The sequence below is a fragment of the Pogoniulus pusillus genome, chromosome 27, assembly GCF_015220805.1.
Source record: "Pogoniulus pusillus isolate bPogPus1 chromosome 27, bPogPus1.pri, whole genome shotgun sequence".
NCBI classification, from domain to species: Eukaryota; Metazoa; Chordata; class Aves; order Piciformes; family Lybiidae; genus Pogoniulus; species Pogoniulus pusillus.
Window position 1 is genome coordinate 1,619,557 of NC_087290.1, and position 15,418 is coordinate 1,634,974.

At 53.0% G+C, this 15,418-nt stretch overlaps 1 protein-coding gene across 9 annotated transcripts in view; it reads left to right on the forward strand.

Moving 5' to 3' along the window:
• The window catches only part of CUX1 (cut like homeobox 1), a 426,690-nt gene that overhangs the window by 352,672 nt on the left and 58,600 nt on the right, over positions 1–15,418 (forward strand). For 8 of the 9 annotated variants that reach the window (XM_064166473.1, XM_064166478.1, XM_064166475.1 and 5 more), the window contains 2 exons: positions 2,758–3,022; positions 11,373–13,784. The exons of the other annotated variant lie outside the window; for it this stretch is intronic. In XM_064166473.1, the coding sequence (XP_064022543.1) occupies positions 2,758–3,022; positions 11,373–12,087 (980 nt within the window). In that variant the 3' untranslated portion in view covers positions 12,088–13,784. Of the gene's footprint in view, positions 1–2,757; positions 3,023–11,372; positions 13,785–15,418 lie in introns of those variants that run through there. 9 annotated transcript variants of the gene reach the window in all.

Consider the following 15,418-nt stretch of genomic DNA (forward strand, 5'->3'; position numbering starts at 1 on the left):
TCACAGGCAGGCAGCAGTGTGTCGTGGCAGGGTGATGGATCGTGGGCACCTCCTGTGCTGTTCCATATCAGTGCTCTTACACAGCAGGCAATCCACAGGTAATCTGTCATGTTCAGGAGGAACACAATGGGGGCCATGCAGATAGCCCCAGAGGTCACAGAGTGTGTGCCACACTCGCTGCCATGGTGGCATGACACAGGGGAAAAGGTCCCACTGGAGGTAGCAGCGAGCAGAGCTGCCCCACTCACTGCCATGGGAGCATGATAGGGAGGTTCTTCTGCCCCTGTGCTCAGCACTGCTCAGGCCACCCCTGGAGTGCTGTGTCCAGTTCTGGGCTCCTCCATTGCAGAGAGATGCTGAGATGCTGGAAGGTGTCCAGAGAAGGGCGACAAAGCTGGGGAGGGGCCTGGAGCACAGCCCTGTGAGGAGAGGCTGAGGGAGCTGGGGGGATGCAGCCTGCAGCAGAGGAGGCTCAGGGCAGAGCTCATTGCTGTCTGCAGCAGCCTGCAGGGAGGCTGTAGCCAGGTGGGGTTGGGCTCTGCTGCCAGGCAGGCAGGGACAGAAGAAGGGGACACAACCTGGAGCTGTGCCAGGGCAGGTCTAGGCTGGATGTTGTTAGGAAGTTGCTGGCAGAGAGAGTGATTGGCATTGGAATGGGCTGCCCAGGGAGGTGGTGGAGTCTGTGTGCCTGGAGGTGTTGAAGCCAAGCCTGGCTGGGGCACTGAGTGCCATGGTCTGGTTGGTTGGGCAGGGCTGGGTGCTAGGCTGGGCTGGCTGAGCTTGGAGCTCTCTTCCAGCCTGCTTGATTCTATGATTGTATGGATTCTATGACACAGGTGAAAAGGTCCCACTGGAGGTAGCAGCATGCAGAGGACAGGATGCTGAACCCACTGGAGGCAGCAAGGCCTGGCAGGCCTGGAGAGCTGTGCCAGGAGAGGCTGGCTTCTGCCAGGAGGGCTTCGAACAGTGTGGTTTGATTGCAGCCATTTGTTATTCTTTGTGCACCCTCAGCCTTAAAGGCAGAGCTGTGGGGAGAGGGAAATTGCATTGGGTTGAGGAATTTGGTTGACCAGTGTGATGTTGTGCCCCACGCTGGTGGAGATTTAGTGCCTGCTGGATGGATGTCAGGCTGGTGTCATCTGGAATTTAATAGCCAAGGCTATGGAATTACAGCTCTCCCATACCTGAACTCTTCAGTGTCTAGAAGGTATTTAACAGGCCATTAACGCTTCTATTGACAGGATTCATCTATACTTGCTCTCTTCAGCCCCCTCATTAGCAATGCCTGTGCAGGATCCTGCCGGGTGCAGTAAATCCAACCTCTCCTGGCTCGCCGTGAATCACTCAAGGCAGCCACAGCCTTTGCTGGGGCTCTGCCTTGCAGGCTTTGCCAGGAGAAGTCAGTCCCTGTCAGGGAGGAGAGTATCAGTGGGGGCAGCACAGGCTTCTGCCATCACCCGCACCAAGTTCCGCTAGGGCAGCGGCAGCACTCCTGGAAGAGCCTAGGGAGGGGATGCTGTGGGCTGCCTGTGTCCGAACCTGGCCGCGCTGCAGGAGGCAGCAGCCTGCGCGGCGCTGCGGTCCCTTGCTGGCATCTCCGGGCTCCAGGCGCCATCGTGTGTCGGAGTCGCTGCCTGCCTCCAGCTGCCACAGCCCTGCCTTGGCTTCAGGGACCTGGAGCGTTAGAGACCTTAGACATCTTCAGCACTGAACAACCGAAACCAGTGAAGTCGAGAGGTCTCCTCTGGAGACGTTCAGGGCTCTGGAGATGATCACAGCCGTCCTGTGTGGCCTGCTCTGGCGGGGGGGTTGGACTGGATGAGCTTTTGAGGTCCCTTCCAGCCCCTGACCTCCTGTGACTCTGTGAAATGAAGTGCAGCAGTCCTGCTTGGGTGCTTAGGTGGAAGTTTGCCTCTCTTGAAAGAGTGAGTGTGAAAGCAGCCCCTGTCACCTGAACCCTGTCATTCCTATCCCACCACAGAGCAGAAAGCTCTGGCAAGTTCCCAGGTGGTTTGCTCTTTTCACCTCTTCTTTTCCTGTCTCTTGCATCCTCCCCACATTTACTTTCCTCTGATCTATAGGGCAAGGGGCAATGGTTAGAGAACGAGGGGCAGTGGCTTCAAACTAGGCAAGTGCAGATTGATGTTAGGTTGGACCAGATGGTGGAGTGGGTCCAGAGGAGGGCCACAGAAATGACCAGGGAGCTGGAGAAAGGCTGAGGGAGTTGGGGTTGTTCAACCTGGAGAAGAGAAGGCTCCAGGCAGACCTAATGGCAGCCTCCTTGTACCTGAAGGAGCTACAAGAAGGGACTGTTCCCAAAGGCCTGCAAGGACAGCAGCAGGGGCAATGGTTTGAAATGAGAGCAGAGCAGATTGAGATGGGATGTGAGGAACAAGTTCTGCAGCAGGAGGCTGCTGGAACACTGCAGCAGGTTGCCCAGGGATGTGGTTGAGGCTCCATCCCTGCAGATATTCAAGGTGAGGCTCACAGCCCAGCCTCACTGCTGGATATATTCAGGTGCTCCACCTGCTCTAGTGGAGGATGTCGCTGCTGAGTGCAAGGGGTTGGAGTAGATGAGCTCTGGAGATCCCTTCCAACCCAACCCATTCTCTGATCTCCAGTGATGCTCCTTCCTTTCTGCTCCCCCAGAAGGCTCCCCTGTGCACTTGCAGGCTGCCAGCTCGGCGTGGCCTGCACAGCTGCTGCCTGCTGCCTGCGTGTGCCCGGCGGGGCTGACGCTGAGCTCTTCTCTTGCAGCCTACATGAAGCGGCGGCACAGCTCGGTCAGCGACAGCCAGCCCTGCGAGGCCTCCTCCGCCGGCATCGACTACAGCCAGGGAGCCAGCCCCCAGCCCCAGCACCAGCTGAAGAAGCCCCGGGTGGTGCTGGCACCGGAGGAGAAAGAAGCTCTGAAGAGAGCCTACCAGCAAAAGCCATACCCATCCCCCAAAACCATAGAGGAGCTCGCCACGCAGCTCAACCTGAAAACCAGCACCGTCATCAACTGGTTCCACAACTACAGGTAGGAGCCTGCAGGGAGCCCTGCGCCTGAGGCCTTCGTTGGGGTGGCCCTGGCAGGGCTCTGCTGTGCCTGTGGCCAGCGCTCGTGCCAGGGGAGCTGCCTGGCCAGCGGGAAGGGGCTGGCCAAGAGCGGTGCCGAAGCTCAGGCTCCTCTTAAGCCGCCCCTGAGAAGCAGCAATGTTCACATCTTGCTGTGAGTGGTGCTTTTAAACAGACTCTGGTTGCTGGGGCAGGCTTTGGAGAGGTACCTAAAAACCCCAGGGCAGGAGTCGCAGAATCAGTCAGGTTGGAAAAGACCTTCGAGGTCATCCAGCCCAAGCTAGCACCCAGCACCTGCTTCTTAACTAACCCCTGGCACCAAGGGCCCCATGCTGCCTGCTCTTAAACACCTCCAGGCATGGCCACTCCACCACCTCCCTGGGCAGCCCATTCCAATGCCAATCACTCTCTCTGCCAGGAACTTCCTCCTAACATCCAGCCTAGACCTCCCCTGCCACAGCTCCAGGCTGTGTCCCCTTCTTCTGTCCCTGGCTGCCTGGCAGCAGAGCCCAACCCCACCTGGCTACAGCCTCCCTGCAGGCAGCTGCAGGCAGCAATGAGCTCTGCCCTGAGCCTCCTCTGCTGCAGGCTGCACCCCCCCAGCTCCCTCAGCCTCTCCTCATAGGGTTTGTGTTCCAGACCCCTCCCCAGCTTTGTTGCCCTTCTCTGGACACCTTCCAGCACCTCAACATCTCTCTGCAATGGAGGAGCCCAGAACTGGACACAGCACTCCAGGGGTGGCCTGACCAGTTCTGAGTGCAGGGGCAGAAGGACTGCCCTGCTCCTACTGACCACACCATTCATGAGCCAGCCTAGGATGCCATTGGCCTTCTTGGCCACCTGGGCCCACTGCTGGTTCCTGTTCAGCTACCAACCAGCACTCCCAGGTCCCTCTGCCCGACTGCCCTCCAGCCACTCTGTCCCCAGCCTGTAGCACTGCGTGGGATTGTTGTGGCCAAAGTGCAGAACCTGGCACCTGGACTCGTTAAAACTCATGCCCTTGAACTGTGCCTGGCCAGGTCCCTCTGCAAAGCCCTTCTGCTCTCTAACAGATCCACACTTGGTGCCAACTTGGTGTTATCTGCAAACTCACTGATGCTGGACTAAATCCCCTCCTCTAGATCAGCAATGAAGGTATTAAACAGGACTGTGGCCAGCACTGATCCCTGGGGCACACCACCAGTGCCAGCTGCCAGCTGTATGTGGCACCATTCACCACCACTGTGTGCCCAGCCCTCCAGCCAGTTCTTGACCCAGCACAGAGTGCCCCTGTCCAAGCCAGGACTTGCCAGCTTGGCCAGGAGTTTGCTATGGCTGACAGTGCCAAAGGCTTTGCTGCAGTCCAGGCAGACTACATCCACAGCCTGCCCCACATCCATCTGGCGCTCACCTGGCTGTAAAAAGAGATCAGGTTGGTCAGGCAGGACCTGTCCCTCCTGAATCCATGCTGGCTGGGCCTGACCCCTTGGGCATCCTGTAGGTGCCCTCTGATGGCACTCAGCAAGCCAGACTGGGGGTTGTTACTTGCATCTGCACTCTGGCACAGGCACACTCACACAGGCACTCACACACACAGACAGAGAGACACACACTCAGGCACTCACACAGGCACTCAGACACAGAGACACAGAGACACACACACTCACACAGGCACTCACACAGACACAGAGACACACACACACTCACACAGACACTCACACAGACACAGAGACACACTCACAGAGACACACACACAGACACAGAGACACACAGACACTCACACATGCACTGACACACACACAGGCACTCAGACACACAGACACACACAGAGGCACTAACACAGACACAGACACGGACACTCACAGAGGCACTCAGACACTCACAGAGACAGACACTCACTCACACAGGCACTCAGACACTCACAGAGACAGACACTCACTCACACAGGCACTCAGGCACTCAGACATTTACACACTGACACAGCAGCATGGGTGTGCAGTCTGGGTTACTGCTGGGTCACCTTTCTGGGGGGTACCTGGCAGTGTCCTCTGCTTAGTGGCACCAGAGTTGCACTGTTGTCATCTTCTCATTTTCCCACCTAAGAGCGAGAGTTTTCTTCAGGCCTTGAGTCACTGAGCACAGAAAACAGGCACAGGGGTGCTGGATTTATGGGCAGCTCCACACAGCCACAAAGAACTGAAACTCTGAAATCAGATATGGCTGCAGATTGATTCCTTCTTGTGATTAAAGCATCGAGTTCCCCTGCAATGAAATCTCACTGAGTGCCAGGTCAGAAGGGACCCCAAGGATCATGGAATCATGGAATGGTCTGGGTTGGAAGGGACCTCCAGAGCTCATCCACTGCAGCCCCCTGCACTCAGCAGGGACATCCTCCACTAGAGCAGGTTGCTCACAGCCTTGCCCAGCCTCCCTTTGAATATCTCCAGGGATGGAGCCTCAGCTGCCTCCCTGGGCAACCTGCTGCAGTGTTCCAGCAGCCTCCTGCTGCAGAACTTGTTCCTCACATCCAATCTCAATCTGCTCTGCTCTCATTTCAAACCATTGCCCCTGCTGCTGTCCCTGCAGGCCTTTGGGAGCAGTCCCTCTGCAGCCTGCTTGTAGCCTCTTTAGGTACTGGAAGGCAGCTCTAAGGTCTTATTGGAGCTTTCTCTTCTCCAGGCTGGACAACCTCAGCTTCCTCAGCCTGTCCCCAGTCCCCTGTCTGCAGTCCCCAGTCCTCTGGTCATTTCTGTGCCCTTCTCTGGCCCCACTCCATCATCTGGTGCAACCTTTCTAGGTCACAGTGTAGCTGAAATGAGCTGGCCCAGCAGCCTGGCAGGCTGAGCCTTCAAGCTGTCAGGTGCAGGGCAATCCACAGCTTCCCTTGGGAGGTGATTCCAGTGTCCAGCTGTTCTCATGGGAAAACATTTTCTTCTGCAGTCCAGTGGGAATCTCCCCAGCAGGAACTTGTCCCAGTCTCTCCTTGCATTTTCCATGGCACTCCTTGTGAAGAGGGAGTCTGCATCCTGCTGGTAGACACCGTTTGTGTCCCGGAAGGTGGCAGCAAGGGGTCCCTTGAGCCTTCTCCTCTCCGGGCTGAACAAACCCAGCTCTCTCCACATGTTCATTGCCTTCCTCACGTTAGAAGGAACCATCTCTGCCTGCGAACCGCTGCAGCAGGGTTTGGCCTAGAGACACTGATGAAAAGGAGCAGTGCTGGAGTGGCATGGAGGAGGGATAAGGATTTGAGGAGATATTGACTGTGCTTGGGAATGGGAATCCTTAATTAGTGCCTCAGTTCTCCAGGAAATTTGTGCTAATGAATCTTGAGCAGGTAGAGTCGAGAGGCAGAGGGCTCAGTGCTGTTGTGTGCCTAATTAGTCCAGATTGCTAAACTCGTTTGTTTGTGTAAACTGCCAACATTTAAAGGGTGTTTTCCACTCTGGTCCCCTTGTCAGCTTTGAAGAGGAGAGCTGCAGAAGCAGCTCCCTTTAATGAGATAGCTCAGAAACACTCTGCACGATAGCTGAATAATGTTTACAGTGCACAATCCCAAACGGAGAGGCCCTCCCCAGCAGCAGCCACAGGCAGCCTGGCTTCTCCCTGCCCTGCTCAGGCTCCCCCGGCTGCAGCCTCCCTTCCACTTCCCCCTGCTAGCCAATTATCCACAAGCTGGAGGGATGCCTGGGAAAGTGTGTTCCCTTGGGCCTGCAGCAAGATGTGCTGCTCCCAGTGGGGCAGACGGGCACAGAGCGTGGTGCCATGTGGCACCTTCACAGAACCAGCATCACAGAACCAGTCAGGGTTGGAAGGAGCCACAAGGAGCAGCCAGTTCCAACCCCCCTGCCATGCCCAGGGACACCCTACCCTAGAGCAGGCTGCACACAGCCTCAGCCAGCCTGGCCTCAAACACCTCCAGCCATGGGGCCTCAACCACCTCCCTGGGCAACCCATTCCAGCCTCTCACCACTCTCATTCTCAGCAACTTCCTCCTCACCTCCAGCCTCACTCTCCCCACCTCCAGCTTTGCTCCATTCCCCCCAGTCCTGCCACTCCCTGACAGCCTCAAAAGTCCCTCCCCAGCTTTTTTGTAGCCCACTTCAGATACTGGCAGGCCACAAGAAGGTCCCCTGGGAGCCTCCTCTGCTCCAGCCTGCACAGCCCCAACTCTTTCAGGCTGTGCTTACAGCAGAGCTGCTGCAGCCTCTGAGCATCCTCCTGGCCCTGCTCTGGACACTCTCCAGCATCTCCACAGCCCTCTTGTCCCAGGGGCTCCAGAACTGGATGCAGCACTCCAGGTGGGGTCTCAGCAGAGCAGAGCAGAGGGGGAGAATCCCCTCCCTGGCCCTGCTGGCCACACTTCTGCTGCTGCAGCCCAGGCTCTGCTTGGCTTTCTGGGCTGCAGGTGCACACTGCTGGCTCCTGCTGAGCTTCTCCTCCAGCAGCACCCCCAAGTCCCTCTCCTCAGGGCTGCTCTCCAGCCACTCACTGCCCAGCCTGCATTGGTGCTTGGCATTGCCTCAATCCAGCTGCAGGACCTTGCACTTGGTCTTGTTGAAGCTCATGAACTTGGCTTGTGCCCACTTCCTCTCCTGGCTTGAGGAATGCTACAGAAACAGCATGTTCTGGATCAGTGTCCACACAGAGGGAGATGTTAGGCATGAATAGGGCCTGATAATCGATGCTGCAGGATGTGTGCAATTAATGGTAGTAGAAAATTGATGTTAGCACCTGTGGTCTTGTGCTAGGTGAATCATTCTCTCCTGGGGCAAATTACAGACCCCCTAAATCCTTTTAAAGTGTGGAGTCAGCAAGTCCTGCTGAAACAGTCTGTTGCATTCCAAGTCAGTCAATAATACCATTAGCTTCAGGAGGAGTATTCAGGCAGCCTTCTGCATTTATCCTCATTCCTTGCCTTTGTGTGCTGCCTTCTTCAGCACACTGAGGGGAGAAGGCAGAGTTCCTGCAGCCAGCAGTGTTGGGGACAGCATTTCACTTGTGCTCTGCAAAACCCTGGGCAGTTCTCCCACCCAAAGTGTCATCTTTGCTCTGGAAGAAAAACTTCTGCTAAACTTCCCTGGTGTCTGAAGTCTCATCCCTCGCTGCAGCTCACCGAGGGTCCCACCTGGGTGCAAATTAGGGCCTGCAGAGGGGCTGTAAGCCCTGTACTGAGGGAGCAGTGCACAGAGATAGGCCAGGCCATCAGATTCTTCCACAGACCCACAGGCTGGAAGGGACTCTGGAAGCTCATCTTGTGCAACTCCCCTGCGGTCAGCAAGGACAGCTCCAACCAGAGCAGGGACTGTGAATGTCTCTAGGGGTGGGGTATCCACCACCACCCCTCTGGGCAACCTGTTCCAGGATTTTATCAGCCTCACTGTGTAGAACTTCCTCCTGATGTCCAGCATAAATCTACCCTGCTCTAGTTTCAAACCATTGCTCTTTGTCCTACCCCCACAGGCCCTTCTAAACAGTCCCTCTGCAGCCTTCCTGTAGGTCCTTTCAGATACTCAGATGCAGCATTGAGGTCTCCCTGGAGCCTGCTCTTCTCCAGGCTGAACACCTCCAATTCTTTTAGCCTGACCCCACACAGCAGAGGTTCTCCAGCCTTCTCTGAACCCTCTTCATCAGATCCATGTCTCCCTTGTGTTGCGGGCCCCAGAGCTGGACAAAGCCCTGCAGGGCAGATCTCCCCAGAGCAGAGCAGAGGGGCAGGATCCCCTCTCTCCATCTCTGCCCACACTGCTTTGGCTGAGGCCCAGGCTGCCTTTGCCTTTCTGGGCTGCCAGTGCTCCTTGCTGGCTCATGTGCAGCTTCTCACCCACAGCATCCCCAGGTCCTTCTTTGCAGGGCTGCTCTCAATCTCATCATCCCCCAGCCTAGGTGCAGGACCTTGCTCTTTTGCCTTGCTGAACCTCATGAGCTTCTCCTAAGCCCTCTTCTCCAGCCTGTTCAGGTCCCTCTGGGTGGCATCCATCCCTCAGTCATGTGAACCACACCACTCAGCTTGGTAATGAACTGTTCTGTAGGCATGAGGACCTTGTGGGCTTCTAAAAAGAGAAGGAAGGGGGAAGAAGGACCAAGTTAACTGGCAAAGGCAGCGTGTTTGGGGTATTACTGCATGCTTCAGGTCGCAGGGGGTGCAAGGTGGCAGATCAGGCCAGCAGAACCACATGTGGAGTGCATTAATCCACTCGAGATGCACTCCTTCCCCTGTCACTATTCATGTCCTGGAATCGATTTTCTAAATAAGAAATGAGGCAGAAGCTAGGCTGGCTCCAAGGCTGACAGCCTGGCAAGAGGCTGTGCTTCCCCAGAGCCAGCCAGCACAGCCCACTTGGCCTCTCCTGCCTGTTCCTCGGTGGCCAGGACAGGGCTGTCCAGGACCTTTTTCCCATTGTTTGTTTCTCACAGAGTTGCAGAATTAAGCAGGTTGGGAAAGACCTTCAAGGTCATGGAGTCCAACCTAGCACCCAGCACCTGCTCATTAACTAACCCCTGGCACCAGGGGCCTCATGGCAGCCTCCTTTTAAACACCTCCAGAGATGGTGACGCCACCACCTCCCTGGGCAGCCCATTCCAGTGCCAATCACTCTCTCTGCCAGGAACTTCCTCCTAACATCCAGCCTAGACCTGCCCTGGCACAGCTCCAGGCTGTGTCCCCTTCTTCTGTCCCTGGCTGCCTGGCAGCAGAGCCCAACCCCACCTGGCTACAGCCTCCCTGCAGGCAGCTGCAGGCAGCAATGAGCTCTGCCCTGAGCCTCCTCTGCTGCAGGCTGCACCCCCCCCAGCTCCCTCAGCCTCTCCTCACAGGGCTGTGCTCCAGGCCCCTCCCCAGCCTTGCTGCCCTGCTCTGGGCACCTTCCAGCACCTCAACATCTTCCTTCAGCCGAGGGGCCCAGGCCCAGTGGCTCATTTCTGGTTTGTATTCCCAAGCCTTTTCCCTCTGGATCTGCAAGCAGTGTTTGTAGTTGTTCCCCACTGCTGCCCGGTGTGTCGGAAAGTTTCACCTTCCTGACCTGAGGAGCAGGAGGCTGCAGAGGCTTTCATCTCTGTCCCCTAAACCACATCCAGTGCTGTGAAAGTGGAGCACACATTGATGGATGCTGCTTGATGTAGACTTGCAGAGCTCGGGAGGATGATCTGCCTCTGGTTTTCCCCAGCCGTTTTCCTGGGGAAAAGTTTCTCTTCCTGCTTCTTTCCGTAGTGCCTGCCGTGGTTACCAGAAGGGCACTGTCAGGTCTGCAGGAAATACACAGAGTCCTACTTGAAATCATAGACTCCTTTTGGTCAGAACAAACCTTTAAAGGTCATCAAGTCCAACCACTAACCCAGCACTGCCAGGGCACCACTAAACCGTGGTCCTCAGCACCACATCTCCACAGCTTTGAAACCTCTCCAAGCGTGGGGACTCCACCACTGCCCTGGGCAGCCTGGGTCAGGCCTTCACAACCCTTTAGGGGAAGAAATTGTTCCTCATGTCCAGCCTGAATCTACCCTGGTGTGGCTTGAGGCCATTTCCTCTTCACCTGTTGCTTGTTCCTTGGGAGAAGAGACCAACACTTACCCGGCTCCAGCCTCCCTTCATGGAGCTGTAGAGAGCAATGACATCTCCCCTCAGCCTCTTCTCCAGACTGAACACCCTGAATTCCCTCAGCTGCTTCTCTCCAGCCCTGTTCCCCAGACCCTTCCCCAGCTTTGTTGCTGTTCTCTGGCCCTGCTCCAGCCCCTCAATGTCCTTCTTGGAGTGAGTGGCCCAGAGCTGAACCCAAGACTTGAGGTGCGGCCCCACCAATGCCCAGCACAGGGGCACCATGCCTGCTCTGCTCCTGCTGGCCACACTGTTTTGAGAGGCAGGAGCCAACCTAGCACCGAACGCTGCAGGAGTTACCAGGAATGGTTTCTGTGCTCAAATCCCAGCATGGTGCTGAGCAGGGGACCCCAGGGGCAGCCAAGGGTTTCCTTCTGTCACAGCAGGTTTCACAGTGGGCATGTGCCCAAGGAAACGGAAATTAAGGACATCTGCTCTTCCAGTTGCCTTTTCAGTCAGGCCTTGGTGCCTGAGGGTGTGGGAGCGGTGCCTGTGTCCAGCCCACGGATGGGTGTGTGGAGCGGTGCCTGTGTCCAGCCCACGGATGGGTGTGTGGAGCGGTGCCTGTGTCCAGCCCACGGATGGGTGTGTGGAGCGGTGCCTGTGTCCAGCCCACAGATGGGTGTGTGGAGCGGTGCCTGTGTCCAGCCCACAGATGGGTGTGTGGGGCACTGCCTGTGTCCGGGCAGGGCGGCTGGCGATGACCTCCGCGCGCTGACCGTCCCTGTCCCCTCTCTCCTAGGTCTCGCATCCGCCGGGAGCTGTTCATTGAGGAGATCCAAGCCGGGAGCCAGAGCCAGGCCGGGTCGAGCGACTCTCCCTCCGCCAGGAGCAGCAGGGCCGCTCACAGCTCCGAGGGGGACAGCTGCGACGGCGTGGACGCGGAAGGCCCAGCTGAGGGGAAGCCGAGCGGCCCGGAGGCGGAGGAGTACAGCAATGCAACCACAAAGTCTCAGGGAGGGTCAGCGGAGTCGGCTTTCGAGGCGGGGGAAGAGGCACCGCAAGGCACTGCCAGGTCTTCGGAGAAAGCGGAGCCCTTCCAGGCAGAGAGCCTGGAGGACGCCGACAACGAGGGCAGGCTCAGAGCACCGCGCCAGAGCTCGCCGCCGGCACCGCAGTGCCCGGGAGAAGCTCCGGAGACACTGCCAAACTCTGCCACGGAAGGGGATGCCTCTACCTCAGCTGCCTCCACCTCAGTCCTTACAGGGGAGAGCTCCTACAAGTCAAAAGAAAGTTCAGAGAAAATCTCCAGTGTGCCAAGTACGAGCTCGACACCAGCCTCGGGCCCGCCGAAAGCCAGCTCCCTGCAGAGCTTGTTCGGCTTCTCCGAGGCGGCGAGCTCCAGGAACACGCGAGACAGCTCCTTGAGGAAAAAGAAAGCGGCCAACTTGAACAACATCATCCACCGGCTGGAGAAGGCGGCGAGCCGGGAGGAGGCCGTCGAGTGGGAGTTCTGAGATTCAAACTGGCCCCAACTCGGGAGAGCTGGGCAGCGAAACTGGACCTCTACTGGTTTTATTGTGTTGCGCACTTAACCGCCCTGCGGGCCACAGGGCAAAAACGCCATAGGCCAAGGTGCATATAGAAACAAAAAGGAGCGTGAAGCCCAATTTATGTTTTGTGTTTTCGAGGGAGAAAACTGAAATGTGTAGTCCCGAGCTTTTTTTGTACCCTGAAGTGTTTTTATTATTGCCCTAAAAGCGATTTCCACGGTTTTCTGGAATAACTCATACAGCTTTTGCCTTGTGCCCTCCTTCTTTGGTGTGGGCTTTAAAAAAATAAAGGAAAGGAAAGGAAAGGAAAGAAAAGAAAGAAATGGAAAGGAAAAAAAAAAAGGAAAGGAAAAAAAAAAAGAAATGGAAAGGACAAAAAAAAGATGGAAAGGATAAAAAAAAGATGGAAAGATAAAAAAAGAGATGGAAAGGGAAAAAAAGATGGAAAGGAAAAAAAAGATGGAAAGGAAAAAAGATGGAAAGAAAAAAAAAAAAGATGGAATGGAAAAAAAAGAGATGGAATGGAAAAAAAAAGTGAGGGAAAGAAAAAAAGAAATGGAAAGGAAAAAAAGATGGAAAGAAAAAAAAATGGAAAGGGAAAAAAGATGGAAAGGAAAAAAAAAGAAATGGAAAGGAAGGAAAAAAAGAAAAAAAAAGGAAAAAATAAAGGTGGGGAAAGAAGAGGAAAAAAGGAAGGGAAAAAAAGGAAGGAAAAAAAAGGAAGGAAATAAAGGAAGGAAAAAAAGAAAAAAAAAGAAAAACAAGGAAGGAAAAAAGAGGAAGGAAATAAAAGAAGGGAAAAAGGAAGGAAAAAAAGGAAGGAAAAAAAAAAGGAAGAAAAAAAGGAAAAAAAAACGGGGAAAAATCAGAATAAAAATGAAAGAAAAAAAAAAAAGAGAGGAGCAGAAGAAGAAGAAAAAAATCAAAACCCACATGTTAAAAGGGGGCTTTTTATCTGCCATCTAATGGCTACCGGAGCGATAATACACTATTATCTTCTTAAACCAGGAAAGAGTTAAAAAAAGAATAGAATAAAAGGGGAGGATTTTGCAAAAAAAAAAAAAAAAAAAAAATTAAGAAAAAGAAAAGAAAAAAAAAAAGAAAAAAAAAAAATTTGTTTTTTTTTTTTTTTGTAGCTGTTCAGTTGCCACTAAGAGATTGCACAGTCAAAGCGACTCTAAACACACTAGTTTGGATTCCTACGTATTTTCAAAGAGAGAGGAAAACAAAAAAAAAAAAAAAGACAAAAGAAAAAAAAAAAACTTGTTTGAAAACTTTGAATTTAACAAAAAAAAAAAAAGGCAAAAAAAGGCAAAAAAAAATAAAGAAAGGAAAAGGATAAAAAAAAAACCACACAACAAAACTGCATTTACTCCACGTATTTTTTAACAAAAGAAAAGGATATTAAAAAAAAAAAAAAAAAAAACACACAAAAAAAAAAGTCACATCAGGAAAAAAAAACAAATATCTTAAGTTGTGGTAGCTGATTTTAGTGTTTTCTTGTAAGTGAAATAGGATATTGACACGTAGTGCACATTGTTTCATAGCTTTAACTGATTCTGGGCTTTTGCAGGCCAGGATTTGTTTAATACACTCCATTTTAGGCCAAATCAGGACAACAACAACAAAAAAAAATAATAAATAACAAAAAAAAAAAAAAAGAGAGAGGAAAAAGAAAAAAAATCTGAATCTAGGTATTTTATAATCTGCTTTTTAACCTCTAACCACAGAGCACGCTGATCAGACCTCATATCTAGGAGGTTTAAGAGACAACTTCGAAGCGGCAATGTACTTGGTCGGTGTCGCCCACCTGCGCCTGTCCCGGCGGCCAAGGCGGAGCGCTGGGAGCAGCCCCCCCCGGCCAGTCGCATTTCAGCCTGCTCCCTCGGGCGCCCAGCCGCCACCCGCGGCGCTCCGCCTGCCCAGCTCGCCTGTCCCGACCGCTGGCACGCACCGCTGCCAGGGGCACTCGGAGACCTTTTTGCCTGCTGTTGGCGGCCGTTTGCCGATTCCCTTCCCACCGCGAGCACTGAGTTTTAGGTAACCTTTTAGTTGTGGGAAGCATCATTTCCGTTCGCCTGGACTAAGGGTGGCGGTGACCAGAGCGGGATGGAAACAACCCAAAACTCCAAACCAAAACCTCGATGCTCTCCGCTCCCAAGTCTCGCCCGCAGAAATCCAAACCATTTGGGGTCATTTCGCTGGCTTTTGTTCAATCAGCTTCCCCCTTTGGGGGTCATTTTGTTGGGTTTTGTTTAACCACCTTCCCTTTTTGGGGTCATTTCATTGGGTTTTGTTTGATTGGCTTACCCCTTTTGGGGTCATTTTGGTGGCTTTTGTTTAACCAGCTTCCCCTTTTGGGGATCGGTTTGTTGGGTTTTGTTTGATTGGCTTCCCCCTTTTGGGGTCATTTTGTTGGCTTTTGTTCAATCAGATTCCCCTTTTGGGGTAATTTTGTTGGCTTTTGTTTGATTGGCTTCCCCCTCTTGGGGTAATTTTGTTGGCTTTTGTTCAATCAGATTCCCCTTTTGGGGTAATTTTGTTGGCTTTTGTTTGATTGGCTTCCCCCTCTTGGGGTAATTTTGTTGGCTTTTGTTCAATCAGCTTCCCCTTTTGGGGATCATTTCGTTGGGTTTTGTTCAATCAGCTTCCCCTTTTGGAGTCATTTCATTGGGTTTTATTTAATCAGCTTCCCCTTTTGGGGTCATTTCGTTGGGTTTTGCTCAATCGGCTTCCCCTTTTGGGGTGATTTCGTTGGGTTTTGTTCAATCAGCTTCCCCTTTTGGGGTCATTTCATTGGGTTTTGTTCAATCAGCTTCCCCCCTTTTCTCTTATGCACAGGTCAGGACTGATCCAAGTACAAAAGCAATTCTAACTTGTCTCTAACTCCTCCTGTTGTCTATATGTATATGCGTGAGCATAGAGGTGCGTGGAAGGATGCGTGTGGGTGAGTTGTGTGCGTGCAATTTTATACGTCGGTGTATTTTCTTACCTACTCGTGCACACGTAGAGTGCATTACTGCCACCTTTTCTCAATAAGCTGGTTTATCACTTATGGCTTCTACAAGGGTTTTTTGCTAATTTTTAGGCTCCTTTATCGCCATATCTTTTAAAACTAACAATAGAATGATCACAGAATATATATATATATAAATATATATATATATATATATATATAATTTTGGTTTATTTTGGTTTATTCTGTTTTATTCTTGGTTCAGTTTGAATTTTTTTCTTTAATTATTATTTTATTTTGGTGTTGTTTTTTTTTGTTTGGTTGTTTTTTTTTTTCCCA